The sequence below is a fragment of the Sus scrofa genome, chromosome 14 (assembly GCF_054392235.1).
Source record: "Sus scrofa isolate SSC_HxYL_T2T_F1_AM1 chromosome 14, Sscrofa_HxYL_maternal_Yorkshire_Landrace_v2.0, whole genome shotgun sequence".
NCBI classification, from domain to species: domain Eukaryota; kingdom Metazoa; phylum Chordata; class Mammalia; order Artiodactyla; family Suidae; genus Sus; species Sus scrofa.
The window spans coordinates 91,455,872-91,478,685 of record NC_139396.1 but is presented as its reverse complement, the minus strand read 5'-3'; the positions used below and the strand labels follow the sequence as shown (position 1 = coordinate 91,478,685).

Sequence of the window (22,814 nt, the reverse complement as noted above, 5' to 3'; positions counted from 1 at the left end):
TTCTTCAAGTCCCATCCTTTGAACCATAAGTAAAGGAATATATAGCTATCAAACCATTAAGAACTAAGAACCTGGAGCTCCATTGTGGCTTAGTAGGTTAAGGACATACCGTTGTCTCTGTGAGGATGCAGGTTTGATTCTTGGCCTCATTCAGTGGGTTAAAGATCTGGGGTCACTGCAAAGTACAGAATGAATCACAGATGCAGCTGGGATCTGGTGTTGTTGTGGCTGTGGCATAGGCTGAAGCTGCGGCTCCAATTAGAATGCTGGCCTAGAAATATCCATATGCCACAGGTGCAGCCATAAAAAGAAAAAAAAGAACCAAGAACCTGAAACTTTAACTGGCAGTTGTTTAAATAAAAGAGAGAGAAGAAGAAAGAGAAGGATAAGAACTAGCAAGCTGAATAAGCAAGCAGCAGAGCACTGTCAATTTGTTCAAGCTGATTTTATATAAGTCCATGAAAACCACTGACCCCTTCATGGCAGTCAAGTCTGACTAATTGAGTCTGACTAACTGGTAGTGACACTTGAGGATTGTGTGGCCTGAAGGCCCTCCAAGTGTCCACCTCCTAATCCTCAGAACCTGTACATGTTACCTTCTATGGCAAAAGGGACTTCGTAGATGTAATTCCATTAGGGTTACTGAGATGAGAAAGTTTTCATGGATGATCTAGGTGGAACTGATGAAATCCTGGGAAGTCCTTACAAGAAGATGCAAGACATCAGAAAGGAGAAAACCATGGATGTTTTGACAGAAGGAGCATTTGCTGTGATGAGCTTATAAGATAGAAAGAGGAAGCATAAGCTAAAGTATATTGGTGGTCACTAGAAGCTGAAAAAGGCAAAGGAATGGATTGTCTCCATTCGCCTCCAGAAGGAACCAGCCCTGTCAACATCTTGACTTTACCCTGGTGAGAGTTCTTTTGAACTTCCTACCTCTAAAACTGGAAAATAATAAATACGTGTGGTCTTAAGCCTTAACCTGACAATTTGTTAAAGCAGCAATAGGAAATGGATACAAAGACTATTATGGGAAAAAGATGAAGAGAACAATTGATAAAAGAGTGATAGCAGGTGTGGGTGTAGAGGGAGCTGTGAAAATCAGCATGCAGTCAACTACCAACTGGAATTTCCTTTTTTAGGTTGATGCAAGAATCTCTTTATGCTTGGAAAACTGATTGATGTTGGCAAGGTTTCTTAGCTGTATATGATCTTTAGATGTGATATTAAAACCACTTATTGAATTAATCAAAAATTGGGCTAAGCTTACTAGAAAATACTCCTACTTATACACCACAGTTTCCAACCATGCTACAGTTCTCAAATGAACACTAATGACTTAATTTTTGGTTCTAGAAACTTCTGATGGCCAATCATGGGCCACTACCACTAGGCTACATCTCTCTCTCTGAACCCAAACTTAAAAGTCCAGTTGAGGGTAAAAAAAAAAAAAAAAAAAAAAAAAATTGTGACTTTCTTTTTCCCCTGGGTATATCTGCTTTCAGCCCCAAGTAGTTTTTGTTGGTTTTTTGTTGGTTTTTAAGGGAAAATAGAAAGTAAATATTAGGTTACTGATTTAAAAAAACCACATTAATTGAAAAAGAGGTTACTATTCCATAACCCTTGGAATTGTTCAAATAGACAGATAATGATACTTTAATAAGTCCCCACTCAGAACAATGGCTAGGATCTTTGTTCTTGTCTATGTCTTTGCAGAATATGAAACAGTCCACTGATTCAGAGCTATCCATTGAATTTCAGTGCTTCAAGATGCATACTGACAGAAAACTTATGATGATGTTTCCATCTCCATGATTTCTTTTTAATTGGCTCAGAAAGTACTAATGAATTAAATTCCTTTTAAATTTAGATCAACCAATATTCATATATCTTGGAGAAAAGGAACTTTGAGTTTCTAATCTTCTGTTTCTTATTGATAGAATGAAGATAATAGGTTTTAGGAGCAGAATGAGCATGTAAAGCTGCATAAATTGTGATAGGCACAGTTATGGGAGTATCTTGTTATAAATGGCAAGTCTTACATTTGCGCAGTGAACAATCTGAACAACACTATGCAGCAGTGCTAGGTATAAGAAAACTGAGCAACTTCACAGTGCCTGGGACATAGTAAACACACAAAAAGTTTTAAGGTTTTAAGTACAAAATTGCAAAGGAAAATACTGAAATCTACACACCTAGGAAAAACTGATGAAGGTTGTCTATTTTACTAAAAGACAAAAATAAAAATATCTGGCTAAGTGACCTCTTCTTTGCCTACAAATTAAAAACAAATGAACTTTACTAAAGAAATTCTAATTGCCATATAATTATATAGAATTATAATTAAAGAATGCTAATTCTTTTTCTGCTTGCACAAGATCTCTAGCTTTTTTGTCCTTAAAGTTACACCATGAAATGGCCTCTAAATTTTATGGTCTTTCTAGGATTTGAAACAATACTAGCAAGTGGAAAATAAATTAGAATATTCGAGAGTTAAAGAACAGAAAAATTTATTACGTCTCAGTGGTTTTTTTTTTTTTTTTTTTTTTTTTGAAAATTAGTTATTTGCATACACACCTAGGCCATGTTCACACAAACAACAATAACAACTGCAGCAGTAACAAAAGTTGAAGTAGTTTAAAAGTATTCTCTCCAGGCTGATCCTCAAAAGATCTCTAAAATAAGCCCTGTCCTTGTTTCATAAACAAACACAACATTGGACATGAAAAACCATGCACAAAGTAAAACTTATGTAATTTTCATTTTTAATAATAGACCATTTACATTGTGACAATTTAAAACGAAAAAATAGAATTGGTCTTCTGCCCAGGCACAGTGTATCTCTTATAATTTCAGCTATACTGGTGAAGAGTCTTGGTATTTTCCCAAATTTTCCCACCTACTTGGTGACATCCAGAATTTCCTTCACAGGAGCACAGATTTTGTTGTTAAAATGAAAAAAGATAATATAGGATTTTAGCACCCCCAAGAGTATGTGTAAAAGAAATGTTATTAGTTCATAAAACTCTGTTTTCTTGTCTTCCTGTGCCCTAACAGATTACTTCCCCAGCTTTCTTTATAGGTACATGAGTCTATATGGCTGGATTATGGAAAAGGGTGGGAGTGGTGGGTTCTAATTCTTATCCTGGTCCTTAAAATCTTCCAAGAAACTCTCGCTCATTTCCCATGTCACATGACCGGATAGAATAGATCCTTCTGATGGCCATGAGGCCTTAAATGTTAGGGTATCTTACAACAAGAAGGAGCCTGAGTTCTTAAATGGTTGTGTGGTATATGGCCTATCACCCCAGAATCCAGCTTGACTGTGGTAAGTTAGAGGAAGAAACTTTATTGGGTTAAGCCCATAAGATATTTGATGTTGTTCTTACAGCAGCTAGGCAACTCTGAATAATACTGAACGAGATGAACAGAAATGAAAAATAACATTTATGCAAAATTCAAACAATATTTTCCCTCTTTCATGAGGCAGTCCCTTTTTTTTTTTTTTTTTTGTCTTTTTGTTGTTGTTGTTGTTGTTGTTGTTGTTGTTGTTGTTGCTATTTCTTGGGCCGCTCCCGCGGCATATGGAGGTTCCCAGGCTAGGGGTTGAATCAGAGCTGTAGCCACCGGCCTACGCCACAGCCACAGCAACGTGGGATCCGAGCCGCGTCTGCAACCTACACCACAGCTCACGGCAACGCCGGATCGTCAACCCACTGAGCAAGGGCAGGGATCGAACCCGCAACCTCATGGTTCCTAGTCGGATTCGTCAACCACTGCACCACGACGGGAACTCCAAGGCAGTCCCTTTTTGACTTGAATCTCAAAGGTTCCTCGGGATACTAATTACTCAGGATGATTGTTAGGTGATAATTCACTAGCTCATTTCCAAGGACAATTATAGGGTCCTCAAAACTTTAGAATGACAATTTACAAGAGAAAGTAACATCCAGAGGGAAAGGGTTGCTTAATTGGAGTTTCATGTTTGAATAGTAGAGAAACAGTATGTCTTTGCTTGAGCCTCATACCTCTATTTATCTCATCATTTTCAGCGTTTCCATGATAATTACTTTTTTCTTTTGTAACTAGAGTTACAAGTAAGAGAATTCTGACAGTACATTCGTAGAGCTAAATCAGTAATCTTGGGATGTTTATAGCACCAAAAATACCTGTCATTAAATGCAATTCAACTCTTTTTTTTTTTTTTTTTGCTCTTTAGGGCTTCACTTGTGTCATGTGGAAGTTCCCAGTCTAGGGTCAAATTGGAGCTGCAGCTGCCAGCCTATGCCACAGCCACAGCAACTCAGGATTCAAGCCATGTCTTTGACCTACACCACAGTTCATGGCAATACCAGATATGTAACCCAATGAGCAAGGCCAGGGATTGAACCACATCCTCATGGATACTAGTCAGATTTGTTACCACTGAACCACAACAGGAACTCCTAATTCAACTCCTTGGAAGAAGTTAAAGAACAATCTTGATCAACAATAATGAGTATATGCCCAGTTTATATGTGTATGTATATATTTTTTTTCTTTATCAAACAAATATGGACGAGGCTATAGAGTTATATTGTCAGCAGTTGTAAGAAGGAACTTGATTTAATTAATTGAGTTTGTTCAAATTGTCTGGCAAGTGCTATAATCATTAAATATAAATTCAAAGGTGACTTTTGATAAAATACCACTTATAAAGGGATTATGAAAATTAAAGAAATAACATTTTCTGAGCACCTAATATGTGCCAAATATTGTGTAAAACATATGATTTCATGTATGCTTGCCGTGTGCCAACTAACACAATCATTATTTAAATAGAAAATAAACTCAGACCAACAAAGTCATTTACATAAGGCTACATGGCTAATAAGTGGCAGTATTGGGATGCAGACCAAATGTACTGCTTGAGTCCACATCCATTGCATTCTGCTTTACTGAAGCACTAAATTTGAGAGTTAGAATTAAATAACTATGTCTTAAAAATGTGGCACATTTTTATTTGGTTGAGACTGGAACACAGATTTAGTTCCTGTTCCTTGAGACTGTTGTATATGAGCAAGTCATTGCTGGTGGAACTCCTTGGCACCTAGTGCCTAAATCCAACCCTCCTCTTTGCTCTCTACTGCATTTGTGCTAACTCCCACACATGTCTAGGGAGACCTTTTTTTTTTTTTTTTTTTTTAGTATTTTTAACATAATGTCAGTATATTTGATTAGAAGTAGTATTAGAATGGTGATTAAAAATAGATTCTGTAGCCAGATTGCCCTAGTTCAAATCACATCTCTATTCTAATATCTGTGTAACTTGAAAAAAAATGTATATTTAATATCTCAGATTTCTTACCTGAAAGATAATGAGAATAATTTGAAACTCATAGGGTTATAATAACCACATTAATTTGTGTATGGACTACTACTTAGCACATAAGTAATACTAAGTGTGTCAACTACCATTCCAGAACATAGCATATGCTATCATTGTTTTCATCTCTTTAAGTTAAATACAATGTCATAAATTTAAACTATATAGTAAATGTCAAAGGAAAAAGGGATTAAGGGGGGAGTTTTCAGTCTTAAAAAGGGGAGTAATATTATGTTATCAAAGATTTAGGGCCGATATAGGACAAAAGATATAATTTAACTTTTTGTTTCATTTTTACTCAGTAACAGAAAATACCAGATCATATCAAAGACATTCTCTGTCTCTAAAAAGATAAAATAAATCCATGGAACTTATTTGATAATTTATATTATTAAATCAGATCTCTAAGCAGTTGAGCTATTTCTGGTCAGTTGTATCATCTTGTTTCTTGTACTGATCAAGAGAAAAGAAGGGAGGTGTGGATGCCAGAAATTGGGTGAGGACAGGGAGAATTAAGGTTGGGGCAGTGTCAAAAATGGCTGAAAGTTTTATGTTGCACCAATAAATCAAGCTTCATTGGTACCCCTTTCACTTGTATTAATAAAATTGTCTACGGCATCAACATCACTGAGTTATTACAGCTTTCCTCATTATACTTTCTAACCTATAATTTAATGATTAATTGGCAGACTGTCTACTCCAGAGCTTGATATACCCTGCCTTTGGGAGAGAGAGAATATTATTGTAACCACTATTTATGAAAGATTTCTGGCCTCTGGCTTCTTGAAAATATTTCCAAAGTGTACCTCCTCCTCTTCTGGGCATCTTTCTCTGAAGGACCCAAACTGAGTGATTTAAGATACAATTTGCTGACAGGAGATCCTGAGAACCCATTATGAAAATGAAGGCAGAAAACAACCTTTGAATGCATCTTCCAATTTTAAAAGCCTTCATTACACATAGCACATTTCAGGCTGAGAATGTTAAAAAATTTATCATAGTTTCAGTAATTGCAGTTTCCTCTGGAAGCTTGGAATAATACTGAATAATTTGTAAAATGTACATTTTGTTTGGCACTCAGTAGGAAGCTTGCCAGGCAATACATTTAATTAGGAGTATGAGGAAGAGAATAACTGTAGTCTGTGATAATATATTGTTACTTTTAAGATCTACATATGTTTAAGATAGTGGTCTCATAACAAGGTATGTATTTAAAGCTAGAGGTAATTTCCTTTTCATCAGCCCAGGGTTTTTTATATGTAGAACGATATTATTTTGCAGGGAAGGGTACATTAGCTACATCCCTTAGATATAACTCTTTGTTCATTGTTTAAGCTAAGTGAGCATTAGCTGTTCTCCTTAGAAACAACCTTTGTCCATTGTTTAAGACCTTGAAAATTGATGCATTGCCTTGTGGGAGCTTAGACAGCTTTATTTAAGTTTAACTTTCTCTAGAGATGCATAGACATAATGAAATGCCGTGCCTTTCTTGAACATAACCATGTTCTGCCTGATGCATAAAAAAATTTGATAAGAGCAACTCAAAAAAACCCAGTAATGATTAATGTTGATGTTTTTAGAAAAATTGAAAGCAACTTGTGTCAGCAGATTCAAAGAGAAGTATGATTATAACCATCTACGGAGGCCAGACTTTCATTGTCTTTGACGTGATGTCCCACTTTTACAGTAAAACTTGCTTGTAATGAATTGGAGAAACACCATGAATAAAGGGCAGTGAAAGGGCCTTTTTTGACATACAGGGCAATAGTATTTTAATGTTTACATTTTCAGGTACAGAATATCTTGATCATTTACTCTCATGAACCTGTTTGTCTTTTATTCCCATGTAGTTGATAGTCTCCTAGGTGAACAGATTTTCCTCTAACGACAAATCTTGTTAGGTTTACATTTGGGCATCTTAGCCTTAGGACTGGTCCAAAATGTAAATAAGATATTGGATTCAAATTGTTTTCATTCCTCTTCTTTTCAATTCCACTGTGTTTTGGCCTGTCAAAATCTCCCTTTCCTCGCCTTAGCCAGCTTATTCCTTCTTCCCACCTTCCTTGCTCTTCCTGCTCTCCTCGCAGCATCAGAGCAATGGCGTTAGTGAGTGATTTCTTCAGGGTCCTCTTCTCTGCTAGGAACAAGGAGCAAACTAAACATACCTGGAACCATCAGTGTGTTGATACTCAGTAGAGGGTTAGGAAATAGACATAGGAAATAAGGAGAGGAGGAGTTCTGGGTGGATGGAACAGTTATATTCATTCAGGTCATTCATTCATTTATTTTATTTTTTAGATTTTATGGAAATATACATACAAAGTTGTGTTAATTTCAGACATATGGCAAAATAAACCAGTTATACATCCAAATATATCCATTTATTTTTGAGGAACAAGAAGACAGAAAAATATCTCGTTATGTTATCCTGCTCCAACAATATAAGTAGTGCACATCTTTCTTCTTATCTGCCTTGCAAGTCCCTAAATAAACCCAACATTTTTTGGTCTTTTTAGGGCCACAACCACGGCATATGGAGGTTCCCAGGTTAGGGGTCTAATTGGAGCTATAGCTACTGGCCTATACCACTGCCACAGCAACACCAGATTGGAGCCATGTCTGTGACCTACAGCACAGCTCACGGCAATGCCAGATCCTTAACACACTGAGCGAGGACAGCAATCGGACCTGTGTTCTCATGGAATCTCACTAGTCAGATTCATTTCCACTGAGCCACAATGGGAACTTCTAAATAAACCCGACATTTGTTCCATGGCACTAGGCACCAAAATTATCTTAAAGTAACCACCACAAACAACAACTTATTAAATGCTTACTTGGTTTGAAGCAATGTTTGAAGCACCTTATAGGAATTGACTTGTGCAGTCCCTAGAATGACTCCCTGGGGAATATGCTGCTGTCATCCATCACCAAGAAAGTTGGAGCATAAAGTGGGGATTTATCTTGCTTGACTTACACAAATAGTAAGAAGTGGTCTATTTGGGGGAAACAGTCCACAATAGTGTGATTCCTGATTCATACTCAACTACTCTGATATTACTATGAACTAATTATGAGGGAGAGGTAATGTGATAAAAACAAAATGCAAATAACCAAAAGACCATTAAAAAAAAATGATTAAAAGAGGAGGATTGAAAGTATCCCTGCTAGGAATTCTCCTTGTGGCTCATGGGCCCAATTAGTAGCCATGAAGATGCAGATTCAATCCCTGGCCTCACGCAGTGGGTTGAGGTTCTGGCATTGCAATGAGCTGTGGTATAGGTCTTAGACACGGCTTGGATCCCATGTTGCCATGGCTGTGGCATAGGCTGGCTGCAGCTCTGATTCAACCCCTAGCCCAGGGACTTCCATGTGCTGTGGGCAGCCCTTAAAAAAAAAAAGAAAAAAGAAAAAAAGAAAAAAAAAAGAAAACATCCCTGCTAAACAAAGTACACTGTTGAACATGTAAAATATTCAAAATTACATGTTCCTCCTGGAATGAGAATCTACATTCTTCAAAAGTCTTGAGGAATATATCCATCAAAAGTTTTTTAGGCTGAGGTTTACTGTAAGAAATACCTGGGGATGAAGATCAAATGGAGTCCATCTTCTTGGTAGAGTATCCTAAATCTTAACATAATAGGTCTTCATTTTTTTTTCTTCATTTTATAATTGAATTTAACCAGGACCTCTTTAAAACTGAAGTAGGTAAAGTCAATTGCTTATACTCTGCGGTGCAAATCTTGTGTGTCTGTCTGTTTCTGTGGGTGTATCTCAGCACAAACCACTGCAATAAACATGTATTCTTTTATTTCAAGGGGAAAAGGACCACTAAAGCATACAACTGATGTGATCTATGCAGCTAAAATGATATCTGAATCTGGATCAAGAATGGACGTCCTTGCTCGGCAGATTGCCAACCAGGTGAGCTCTCTACAAATGGATGTGCTGAATGTCCAGGCTATTATTCTCTGCTATTTGACACTAATTAGAACAAAGTTGAATTTTTACTCTGTTGGATTGTTTTTTGCTTAAATGATTATTAAACTTCTGAAATTTTGTTTTTGCATAATTAATAAACAAGTGGAAAATTCACTCTAAGGAATCATAATTATTTCATGGGGTTTCAATATTATTACTAGTATTACTGTTATTGTCATTATTATTGATATTATTAGAGCTTGATTATTTTATTTTGTAGCTTTAAATATATACAAATTATTTTAAATATCAGTTTTTTGAGTTTCAAATATACTCAAATTATTAATTGGCTGTAATACCCAGTTAATATTTTTTCTTAATTACCTTACATTTCTTATTTTTGCTCTTTAAAAATCAATGCTTTTCAAAATTCTTTTTTTTTAATTTTTTTTGTATAATGATTTTTATTTTTTTCCATTATAGCTGGGTTTACAGTGTTTTGTCAATTTTCTACTGTCAGAATTCTTTCATGTTAGGTTTTCTGTTTCTACTGTATGTTCTGGCATTCTATGTAAAACTGTAAAACAAATAGTGATTAGTAGAATACTAAAGTGAAGACATAAAATGTAGGAAATATATAACCCTTACTGATGCTCTAAACACTTGCTTTTCTTTCTTTAGATTTCTCATGTCTCTATTCCAATTTTCTAAGCAGAAGTTACAATATGAGTGTTACCTTTTGCTTAACTTTAATTGAAAAATCTGTCAGTATTTTTTTTGGTTAATGTATTGAGATATTGAATTAATATCTTAGAAATAGTATTCCTTTTCAAGTTTCATATTGTTTGTTTTTTTTGGTTTTTGTTTTGTTTTGTTTTTTCCTTTTTAGGGTGGCACCCATGGCATATGGAGGTTCCCAGGCTGGGGTCTAATCGGAGCTACAGCTGCTGGCCTATGCAACCTAATGTTTGCAACCTACACCACAGCTCAAGGCAATGCCAGATCCTTAACCCATTGAACGAGGCCAGGGAGTGAACCTGCAACCTCATGGTTCCTAGTTGGATTTGTTTCTGCTATGTCACAACAGGAACTCCTGCTAGTTTTATATTATTCAAGCCCATAATACATATTTATCTCCCTTTGGAGAAAAAAGAGAAATTCTCTTTTTAAACCCACAACTATTCATATTTTTTCTTCTTGCATATATAATTTAAGGGAAGCTATATTGGGTTCTTTCTTATCACTTCATCATTTGTCCACTTTTTCTTGGAACATGAAGAACTTTCTCTAATTAGCTATTATATTTTAATATAAGGGAGGAGAAATAAACAAGGATTAATAATAACAGAAACAAATATTTTAAAGCAGTCTTGAATATATATATATATATATTCATACATATGGTCATATAAATATATATACATATTTCTAGTATCTTGCTACTTTAAGCATTATAAACATTTTAATAATCATTTTAGTATTTAGCATTATAATTAAAAACAAACTATCCAAATATAATTCAAAATCTATTTTGAAAAAATGACTGAGGCTCAAATCTCCCCATTGATTTCCTTATTTTAGAATGTTATTGAATTCACCTTTATGAGACAAAAATAGTAGTAGAATAAGTGAAATCATAATACAATAAACATATTTGTGTTCCATTAGCTTTTTAAATACTTAATGATTCCCACCTGTGTGATTCTATTTATTTTAGAATGCACAATTTTCAAAGTTCAAATAATTGTGTCATTTTGAAGTTGTCCTTTTTTCTTAGGCTCATATTCTTTAACTGGATTAGGTCACATTGTGGTAGGTGCTTTATAACATAGCTTTGTTAAATTATGCTATTGTTTTTGGCATTATTCAAATTGCAGGAAGAAAGCAAAAGTGTTGTCTCACTACCACACAATTTTGACACTTTAAAAGAAGCTTAAAGGAACAGTCACTGACTAATGAAGGATTATGGATTACTGTTTTGGCCTTTTTCATTTTGTGTAATAAAGTAGTTTCAGATGATTGTAATTTTGAGCTGAATAAATAGGGTTCTAAAGAATCAGAATTGGGAGAAAAAAACTGACTCATTATTAGTGATTATCTGGGAAGATTGTCTATGACTGTGTGATATCATTTGATACATTAACATAAAAAATTTAGACAAAAATAATATCTGAAATTGATTGTAGAATATAACTGAATAATGTAAACAAGGCGATTTTTATAGTGACGATGTATATTATGAAAAAAGTCTTCCAGAACATTGGTTGCTTTCAATTTTGAACAATAACAGCTCAAAAAAAATTTGACAACTTTTATTCTGCTTTCTAGTCTGCTTTTTTGCTAGAGTGTCAGAAGGTTTAAACATCAGTCAATTTCCAATCCCACTCAGCATGGACTTATAATATATACATATATATATATGTGTGTGTGTGTGTGTGTGTGTGTGTGTGTGTGTATTTAGACAATAAGTTTCATTCTATAAAGTTGCAGAGTCAAAGTTCATATGTAAAGAGAATGAAATGAAATCAGATTAGTTGAAGCTTCTAATATTGTCTTCCTGGATTTTTTTTTTATCCTTTTTCCCTGCCTTGCTTCCTTGAACCTATGTCTATTATGTATAACCACATACAATTCACTACTTTGCCATTGCCATCAGATGCTAGGAAGAGATGAATGACAGCCTGTTTTAGCATACAGAACCGTATATAAGTTCACTTGTCCCAAACACCTAACATCTCTTGGGTTTTACAATTGTCTTGAGAGAGTGTAGTAGATTTCATATGCCATCCAAGATCATATGATTTAAGTCCTGTAGAACTCTAGTATAAACCTTGTCTCCATTAGACAGTATATTCCTGAGGGAAAGGATATTAAACATTCTTAAATATTTTCCTTATGAATAAAGAGAATGACAAATTAGAGAAGTATCTTTCTTATAAATCTAAGATTCCAGACACTTGGTACACAGCTCTTTCTATTTCTGACTCCTCACTATAATTCATCATGTTAGAAGATACTCTAACTTAGATGAACTGGATAATAACTCCTGAGGTAGGAAGAATACAATGAAGATATGAATTATTTGTAGAAGCAACCTGCCCCCAAAAGAAAAGTGATGACTAGGAAAAAAAAATAAAAATTAACATCTACTAAACTTTTTGCACAAGAATAGGACAAAATTAGACCTCCTGACTCTTGGGTGTTGTGTCTGAATCCTAACATGCCTTCACTGTAATTTTTTCCAAAGCAAAGATATCTAGGTTATTAACTGGGTATGCCCTCTTAATCATAATTGGTCACAATTAAAATGAATTTCCAGTGTTAAATACATTGAAAGTCAATACTAATTTAAGAAAGATGACATTTAAAAAACAAGATGTGGAATTACAACCAAATCACACACAGTGTACTCAACAATAAATGAAATAACCCACAAGTGTACTTTATAATGATATTTTGACAAAATATTGTTGGTGGCTGGCCTGATTTGAATTGGTTCCTGCTGGTGCTATAAGAATTTTAAAAATGTTTGATTAATTCCCATTGGTTTATTTTTGCTTTTATTTCTGTTGCTTTGGGAGAATGACCTGAGAAACATTCGTAAGGTTGCTGTCAGAAAATGTTTTACCTATGTTCTCTTCCAGGAGTTTGATGGTGTCTTGTCTTGTGTTTAAGTCTTTCAGCTATGTATAGGAGTTTATTTTTGTGCATTGTGTGAGGGTGTGTTTTATTTTCACTGATTTGCATGCTGCTGTCTAGTTCTCCCAGCACCACTTGCTGAAAAGATTGTCTTTTTTCCCATTTTATGTTCTTGCCTCATTTGTCAAACAGCAATTGACCATAGGTGTCTGGGTTTATTTCTGGGTTCTCTATGCTGTTCCATTGGTCTGTCTGTCTGTTTTGGTACCAGTACCACACTGTCTTGATGACTGTGGCTTTGTAATATTGCCTGAAGTCTGGGAGAGTTATGCTTGGCTTTTGTTCCTCAGAATTTTTGTGGCAATTCTGGGTCTTTTATGGTTCCACATAAATTTATGGATGGTTTGTTCTAGTTCTGTGAAAAATGTCATGGGGATTTGATAGGGATTGCACTGAATCTGTAGATTGCTTTGGGCAGTGTGGCCATTTTTACAATATTAATTCTTCCAACCTAGGGGCATGGAATATCTTTCCATTTCTTTACATCTTCTTTAAATCCTTGATTAATATTTTATATTTCTCAGCATATAAGTCTTTTACCTCCTTGGTCAGGGGTATTCCCAGGTATTTGAAAAAACTTTTGCACAGCAAAGGAAACCAAAAAGGAAACAAAAAGACAACTTACAGAATGGGAGAAAATAGTTTGAAATGATGCAACTGATGAGGGCTTAATCTCTAAAATATACAACTTATGCAACTCAACAGCAAAAAAGCCAACAACCCAATGGAAAAATGGGCAAAAGACCTGAATAAACATTTCTCCAAAGTAGATATACAGATGACCAACAAGGACATGAAAAATGGCTCAACATCTCTGATTATTAGAGAAATGCAAATCAAAATTACCATGAGATACCATCTCACACTAGTCAGAATGGCCATCACTAATAAGTCCATGAATAACAAATACTGGAGGGGGTGTGGAGAAAAGCAAACCCTCCTGCAATGTGGGTGGGAATGTAAGCTGGTACAATGATTGTGGAGAACAGTATGGAGGTACCTTAGAAAACTATATATAGAACTACCATATGACCCTGCATTCCCACTCTTGGGCATATATCCGGACAAAACTTTCCTTGAAAAAGTCACATGCACCCACATGTTCCTTGTAGCACTATTCACAATAGCCAAATGTTCCTTGTAGCACTATTCACAATAGCCAAAACAACCCGAATGTCCATCGACAGGTGATTGGAATAAGAAGAAGTGGTATATATATACACAATGGAATACTATTCAGCCATAAAAAATAACAACAAAATGCCATTTTCAGCAACATGGATTGAACTAGAGACTCTCATACTAAGTGAAGTAAGTCAGAAAGAGGAAGACATATACCATATGATATCACTTATATCTGCAATCTAATATATGGCACAAATGAACCTTTCCATAGACAAAAAAAATCATGGACTTAGAGACTTGTGGTTTTCAAGTGGGAAGAAGTGGGATGGATTGGGAGCTTGGGGTTAATAGATGCAGACTATTGCCTTTGGAATAAATTAGCAATGGGATCCTGCTGTGTAGCACTGGGAACTATGTCTAGTCACTTATGATGGAACATGATAATGTGTGAAAATAGAATGTATGCATAACTGGGTCACCATGCTGTACAGTAGAAAAAAAGATAATGTATTGGGGAAATTAAAAAGAAAGAATTTAAAAAATGTAATAGAGCTACCCTAAAAATAAACTTCTGAAGCATTCATCTTGTGACAATATTTGTATTTTGGTGGTATTATCTGTCTGGAATTTATTTTGAGCAGATAAGTTGATACCTAGATTTGTTCTCCAAATTAATGAACCCCTACTTTATAAAAATGAATGTATAGCAGATTCTCAGGAATTAAATAGGAATAAACAAATACTGAAATATTTGATCTGCTTGCCTCCTTGAAATAATAGTCTCCTGATAAAAGAAATGCTGTTTTACTAGTTTTCTTTTTGTATCTTTATCATTTTCCCACTAAAAAATGCCTTAAATGCTTTAGAGTGATAATATATTCAGTTTCAAGGTTAGGGCCGTTATAAAAATAGGGTATTTTAAGGTCTAGAAGAAGGGGCTGATTGAAATGAGCTAAGAGGGAAAGAGGAAAGATGAGGAAAGTTTCTCCTTATGTGTCTGGCTGATTTTAACCAAAAATTCCAAATAATCACAATTTGCCTAAATTACTTCTCCACCATCCTTTCTACATCTATGTTATATAGAGAAGGTAAAATGTTTTTATAAGTTTATTTCAACCCAAGTAATTTTTCAGTTGAAAAGTTTCAGATTTCAGGGAGGGAGATGATATTTTTTGAGTTGTAATCTAATTCATGAGGAAGTCACTCCCACTTAGAATTTCTCATGGAGGTCAGTATGGAGCAAAAAAAGTAGGTTGGGCTAAAATTTTATACCTAATCAGAGAGAGGAGCTTTGATGAAAGTGAAAATCATCTTTGTCTTAATGTGTATTTTGTTCAAAGTGTATGTCGCAGATATATTTTATCAATGGTTGTATGTCTAACCAAGGTAAAACTAAAAATGAATTTGACGCAGTTCTTAAACTCAACACAATTCTAGTCTAAATAAAAAAAAAATGACAAAATTTGAAAATATGTATAATTTTTAGTAAAACAACATATGCATTGAATAAATTCCACACTGTTATTTCCCAAATTTAACTCTAACAATTCAGACCATAAGAGTCAGTGTTCTCTACCACATAACATCATAAACGAGCTCCATTATATTTTTACCATACTTTGATAGATAAATTTTTCTTCTCTGTTTTAGATACCTTAGTTTGCTAAAGAGCAGAACTGATAGGCATAACAAAGAAGAATGTTGAAAGTATACTGAGATTTCTGGGTGCAGAATCATCTCAAATTCATGACCAAATTTAATAGACGAGAAAGCACTCTTAGATACTAGAGTGGATAAACTGGGGATTTTTTTTTTCAATAATTTTTATTTTTTTCCATTACAGTTGGTTTACCTTGTTCTGTCAATTTTCTACTATAGAGCAAAGTGACAGAGTTACACACACACACACACACACATTTATGTATTCTTTTTCTCACATTATCCTCCATCACATTCCATCACAAATGATTAGATACAGTTCCCTGTGCTACACAGCAGGATCTCACTGGTAATCCTTTCCAAAGGCAATAGTTTGCATCTATTAACCCCAGACTCTCAGTCCATCCCACTCTCACCTCCCCCTTGGCAACCACGATTCTGTTCTCCAAGTCCATGAGTTACTTTTTTGTAGAAGGGTTCATTTGTGCTGTATATTAGATTCCAGATATAAGTGATATCATATGGTATTTGTCTTTCTCTTTCTGACTTACTTCACTTAGTATGAGACTCTCCAGTTCTATCCATGTTTGCTGCAAATGGCATTCTTTAGTCTTTCTTAGGGCTGAGTCATAGTCCATTGTGTGTATATACCACATCTTCTTAATCCATTCATCCGTCAATGGATATTTAGGTTGTTTCCATGTCTTAGCTATTGCGAGTAGTGCTGAAGTGAACATACAGGTTCCTGTATCTTTTTCAAGGAAAGTTTTGTCCAGATATATGCCCAAGAATGGGATTTCTGGGTCATATGGTAATTCTATATTTAGTTTTTTAAGGTACCTCCATACTGTTTTTCCATAGTGGTTGTACTGATTTACATTCCCACCAACAGTGTAGGAGGGTACCCTTTTCTCCACACCCTCTCCAGCATTTGTTATTTTTTGACTTGTTAATGGTGGCCATTCTGACCAGTGTGAGGTAGTACCTCACAGTATTTTTGATTTGAATTTCTCTAATAATTAGTGATGTTGAACATTTTTATGTGTCTGTTGGCCATCTGTATATCTTCTTTGGAGAAATGTCTATTTAGGTCTTTTGCCCATTTTTTAAGTTGGGTTGTTGGTTTTTTTGCTGTTGAGTTGTATAAGTGCTTTGTATATTTTAGAGATTAAGCCCTTATCAGTTGCATCATTTGAAACTATTCTCACATTCCATAGGTTGTCTTTTTTTGTTGTTGTTAATGGTTTCCTTTGCTGTGCAAAAACTTGTCAGTTTTATTAGGTCCCATTGATTTATTTTTGCTTTTATTTCTGTTGCCTTGGGAGTCTGACCTAATAAAATATTTGTAAGGTTGATATCAAGGAATGTTTTGCCTATGTCCTCTTCTAGTAGTTTGATGGTGTCTTGTCTTTCATTAAGTCTTAAAACCGTTTTGAGTTTATTTTTGTGCATGGTGTGAGGGTGTGTTCCAGTTTAATTGATTTACATGTGGCTGTCCAGTTTTCCCAGCACCATTTGAAGAAAAGACTGTCTTTTCCCCATTTTATATTCTTGCCTCTTTTGCCAAAGATTAATTGACTGTAGGTGTCTGGATTTATTTCTGGGACCTCTATTCTGTTCCATTGGCCTATATGGCTGTTTTGGTATCAGTACCACACTATCTTGATTACTGAGGCTTTGTAATATTGCCTGAAGTCTGGGAGGATAAACTGGTTTTGTGGTAAGCAAAATGGAGTGTGAGATAGTTGAGGGTTAGAGGTGTTGAATGTCAAATGTTGATAAGATAATGAGGTGGCCTGGGCAAATAGATATGTAGGTTTTCTGAAGACAGGGCTAGATGACAGATATTTAGTCATTTTTATTTTCTGAGTGATAGAATGAAGTCAGAGTGGTATATACTATTATCAAATAAGGGAGTAGGAATGAAAAGATGCCAAGAATGAAAACTGAGAACACCAATGGGAACAGCATTGAAAAATTTTAAAAAGCATGTTTATGAATAAGAAGAGATACATGAGATTATAGGATTGAAGGAGGGGTTTTGCTTTGAGAGATTGATGTTGCTAGATTCAAAGACAAAAAAAAAGACATTAAAAGTGCAGAGAACAATATAATTATTGATGACCTGTGACCCTGTGGAAGGTGAAGGAAGACAGCCTGGACTATAAGTGGAGGAATGAGCCTTGTGGGAAGGGAAAGGTCACAGTCACAGAGTCCTTCTGCCATCACTGATTGCTTGAAATTTCTGTTCTAGAAATTCACAATGATACCTAATTCTTTCCCTTAACCAACTTTGCAAGCTTAACTATATTTTTCCTGTGCTGTAGTATAAACTTTATTTAAGACACATTTAGAATGACTTTTGCAATTACAGACAACAGTTTAAATTCTGTGGTACAAAGCATCTTACTAGAAGAGTGAAAGTCAGTTTAATATGAGAAAACCACTTAGGCTGGCGTGCAATCTGCTTGCCAATAGTGAATGTGCTGGTAGTTATAATTTTCTTTTTTTGTCCTTTGTCCTTTTAGGGCCACACCAGTGGCATATGGAGGTTCCCAGGCTAGGGCTCTAATCAGAGGTACAACTACCAGCCTACACCAGAAGCCACAGCAACACCAGATCTGAGCCACATCTGCAACCTACACCACAGCTCACTGCAACACTGGATCTTTAACCCACTGAGCGAGGCCAGGGATCAAACCCGCAACCTCATAGTTCCCAGTCGATTCGTTTCCACTGTGCCACTATGGGAACTCCAGTTATAAAATTTAATTTTAAAAATCCATGTATTAAAAAGCTAACCAGATGCCCTGGTTAACATCCCCTATCTTATTAAACTGGGAAATAATAACCAAAATGTGTTATGCTATTCTACCACTTGATTTACCTAAAAGTCCCTACCAGTGTTCCTTTAAAGGTATTTTTTATGCAAATTTTACTTTTAAAAAAGTAAAGGACATGAATTTCTACAAGTCTAGGTCCTAAACTTTTTCGGTTAGCTTTATGTGAAAATATAAAAAGTGGGAAAAACATAATTTGATTTTAATAAGAAGCTTTGGCATACAGCAGAAGAGCATTGTTAAAGTGGGAATGATTCATTCTCCTGATTTTGCTTCTAGGCAGCTAAAACTGACTCAGAAAGGCTTTCCAAATGTCAGTAGGAAAGAAGGCTTTAATAAATTGTATAGTATGGAATTTACCAATCATTATGTTTTTTATACTTCAGTTATAAAATTGGCTAATATCTTTAGGTGCAACCAACATTTTCATTAATTCTGGGAATGAAGTAAATTCATTAATTCTGGTAAATCGGGGCAAGTCATTCTTACTTTCAAAAGTACAACTTCAAATTTTCCACTCAATTGACTTAGTCTTTCCTTAACAGAGTTCTAGACTCTTCTATCATGGCCTTGAAAATCTCTTGAGAGAGACTGTATATTTTGCTTAAACTTGGTTGATTGCAACATTGGTTATCAGTTAAGAATCTATTTGCAAGTTTAATTTTATCAGAAGTTATATAATGGTTTTGGTCTTTCAGAAACAAATCAGCACTAATCCTGCTTGCAATATACAGATAAGAGTGTCAGTTTAAGAAACCAATTTACAAATCAGTGGCAATTTACAGTTTGCTATGTAAAATAAATTTGGCAAGAATGATATTGTTCCTAGACCTTAGAGGTAGGGAAGAGAGCTGAAGCACGTGATTTTGAATACCAGCTTTACCATTTATGAACTGGGCAAGTCAGTTAACATTGCTATGCCTCAGTTTCCTCCTTTGCTAAATGGAGATGATGATAGAACCTGCCTCATAGAGTTGTGTGATTATTAAAAGAGTTAATATAGGTAAAGCACCTAGAATAGTTGATGGCAGATAAAACATCATATATGTCAAAAAAATATCATTGAGTTCATCCACAAGTGCAAAGAATAGATAAGACCATTCATTACTCAGGATAAACAAAAGAATGTTTTGAATGAATGTCATATAGATCTTTGTGCAATGAATGAGACAGAAAAAAAACTAAATTTAAATCTTTATGCAAATCATATACTCTGTCCAGAACTTAGCTTACAGATGTGCAATATGATAATTACATTTAAGTAAAGTGATGTCGTGAATACCAACTTAGAATTAATTATGCATGTAAAGGATATGGCACAGTGTCTGACAACAGGTAATACTTAATAAAGACTAACTTCCAGAGTTCCCTGGTGGCTTAGAAGATTAAGGTTGTGATATTGCCACTGCTGTGGCTCAGGTCACCTCTGTGGCATGCATTCAATACCTGGGAACTTTTGCATGTTGTGGTTGCAGCCAAAAGGAAAAAAAAAAAAAAAAAAACCTAAGCATGCTTCACTTTAATACAGATATAGTATTCTCATAACTTGTTTTCCTTGAAACTATACAACACACAGTATTATTCTGTGATTAAAAAAAAAATTCGGGAGTTCCCGTCGTGGTGCAGTGGTTAACGAATCCGACTAGGAACCATGAGGTTGCGGGTTCGGTCCCTGCCCTTGCTCAGTGGGTTAACGATCCGGCGTTGCCGTGAGCTGTGGTGTAGGTCGCAGACGCGGCTCGGATCCCGCGTTGCTGTGGCTCTGGCGTAGGCCGGTGGCTACAGCTCCGATTCAACCCCTAGCCTGGGAACCTCCATATGCCGCGGGAGCGGCCCAAGAAATAGCAACAACAGCAACAACAACAACAACAGACAAAAAAAAGACAAAAAAGACAAAAAAAAAAAAAAAATTCGCTCCAAATTCTTTTAAGTTTAGTGATCATAGATTGAGTGAAAATGAAATGGGTTTGAAAGCAAGTAGAGATGGATTAAAATACTGACTCCAGCATAAACTCCCCAATCCTGGGAAAATTATTATGCATTCTAAACTTCTAATTTCTCTTCTGTAAATTGAGGAAATCCATTTCTCTCTTTTTGCTTCTCCCTTCTGCTTCTGCCTTACCCTTCCTCTCTTTATCTTTGTCCCTCTCCTTTTCCTTCTCCTCTCTTCTTAGTTAAATTTAATCCTGCTGATATTTGTGGAATTAAGCTTACTTCCTTGTTTAAATTTAAGAAATGCACTTGATATCAAGGTCCGTCATCTTATCATATTGTTTCTCTGGCTGGTTATCATGTACCTATGTATCCATTCATAGGTCCATGGCTGTCTAGCAGGTTGATAGTATTTCCACAGAAGGATGTATGTCATTGCTACCTTCCTTGACTAACCTTTACTCAAAGGTCACATGTTCTCATCTTGTCCACATGTTCTGGAGTTATGTAGACTAGTCTATTTAGCAAATATAAAAGAGAACAAGATTCTCAGGAATTTTCCAATAACACTTCAGCTTATTAACTACTACATAAAATCAGAAATGCAGAAATGCTTTCTGGCCTTTCATCTCACTTTTTAATTTTCATTTGATTTTCAGCTATTAGAAGAAAATCTTTTAAACTAATAACATTGTTGTTACTATAGAAATAATATATTTTAAGTAATAAATATATATGAAGATATATAAAATATGAAGAAAGTTAAAATATTGATTATATTGATGTATTGATGACATTGCTTACCATTTTCACATATTTATTTTCTACTATAATCTTAAACATAACACATATTTCTTACACAATTTGAGATAGTATGTGGAATTTTAAATACTGTTTTTTTACCTTCCCAAAACATTTTCCTTTGAAATTACTGTGCTTTGAGCCTATATAATATCACATTATATAGAAATGTATCCTTATATAATCTTTCCACTATTATAGGGCATTTATTTCCAAATTTTGCTATTATAAGTAATGCTGCAATGAATATCTTTGCATATAAATTACTTTTCATATTCCTATGCCCTTATGAATATGTATTTAGAGTGAAATTAAGTTATCAAGGATTTAAAAAAATCTATTCTAATTGCCTATGAGAAAGAACACAAAGATTAAACACTGACCACAGATATTTATCATATTATCATGAAGCCCAAAGCTCTACTTCAGGAAATCCCTTACAGAAGAAAATATAATGTAGGAGATTCTTTTTGGTAAAGAAATTTAATACATCTCTGAAACATGTATGCTGCCTGTTTCTTGGCTTCTTGGATCCACATCTGTTAGCCAAGGTGGAAATGATTTCTTTGTAATAGCTAAGAACATTAAATGTTGAAAGTAATAGAACATAGTATATATTCTGCTGCAGAATTTTTTTTTTAAATTCACGTATAAATAACAAAGGACAGGCAGAGCACAACTATGGGTCCCAAGGAGTATTCTAATAGCAACTTTAAATGAAAGGAATAATTACATTTTAAATACTTCTTCAGATTTACTTAAAAATGAAATCCAAAGGCTTTTTACCTTTTTCATAAATTAAAGGCAGTTCTTTTGCGTACCTTTTAACATCTGGAAGTTCCTTTGCTATTTCTTCTATGCTAATATAATTAAGGTTGGATCATAAATAATTCTTCTAATGGTGGAAGCATATCACAATCTATATGGTCTTGGCCTGAGATATGGCACTCAATGAAAATAAAGTTGCTGCCTTATAAAGTACATGTAATCTCAAAATTTACTCAATCCAAACTACTTATTCTTTATTTTGCTATTTCCATTTTTATCTCTTCTGCACATTTAGTGCCCAGATCCATCATGCAAACAGGACTTATTGGCATACCTGGAACAGATTAAGTTCTACTCTCATCAACTGAAAATATGCAGTCAAGTTAAAGCTGAGATACAGAACCTGGGAGGAGAGCTCATCATGTCAGCGGTGAGTACTGCCCTGCACTTCTGCCATCACGTGTGGAAGATGCTTAAAACAAAGGAGCCACACCCCCCCTTACCCCACCCAATCTTTTAGGTCCACGTAGGTTAGAAAAAAAACTCAAAGGCAGGATATAAAACTGCAATGAAACTAAACTAGTAAGAAATCTTGCCAGACTTCTTAAAGAAGTGTCAAGTCAGTACAGCTTATCTTTATTTACTTCAGAGAGTTTTTTTGATTTTGTAAGCCACTTGCGTAAGAAATAGCTGTTTAGAGCATG

The 22,814-nt window shown here is 35.0% G+C and overlaps 1 protein-coding gene across 5 annotated transcripts in view; it reads left to right on the top strand.

The window, feature by feature from the left end:
- The window catches only part of CTNNA3 (catenin alpha 3), a 1,780,789-nt gene that overhangs the window by 1,687,470 nt on the left and 70,505 nt on the right, over positions 1-22,814 (top strand). For all 5 annotated transcript variants that reach the window (XM_021074380.2, XM_084997062.1, XM_021074383.2 and 2 more), the window contains 2 exons: positions 9,184-9,289; positions 22,406-22,540. In XM_021074380.2, coding sequence (XP_020930039.2) covers positions 9,184-9,289; positions 22,406-22,540 — 241 coding nt within the window. The remainder of the gene's footprint in view (positions 1-9,183; positions 9,290-22,405; positions 22,541-22,814) is intronic.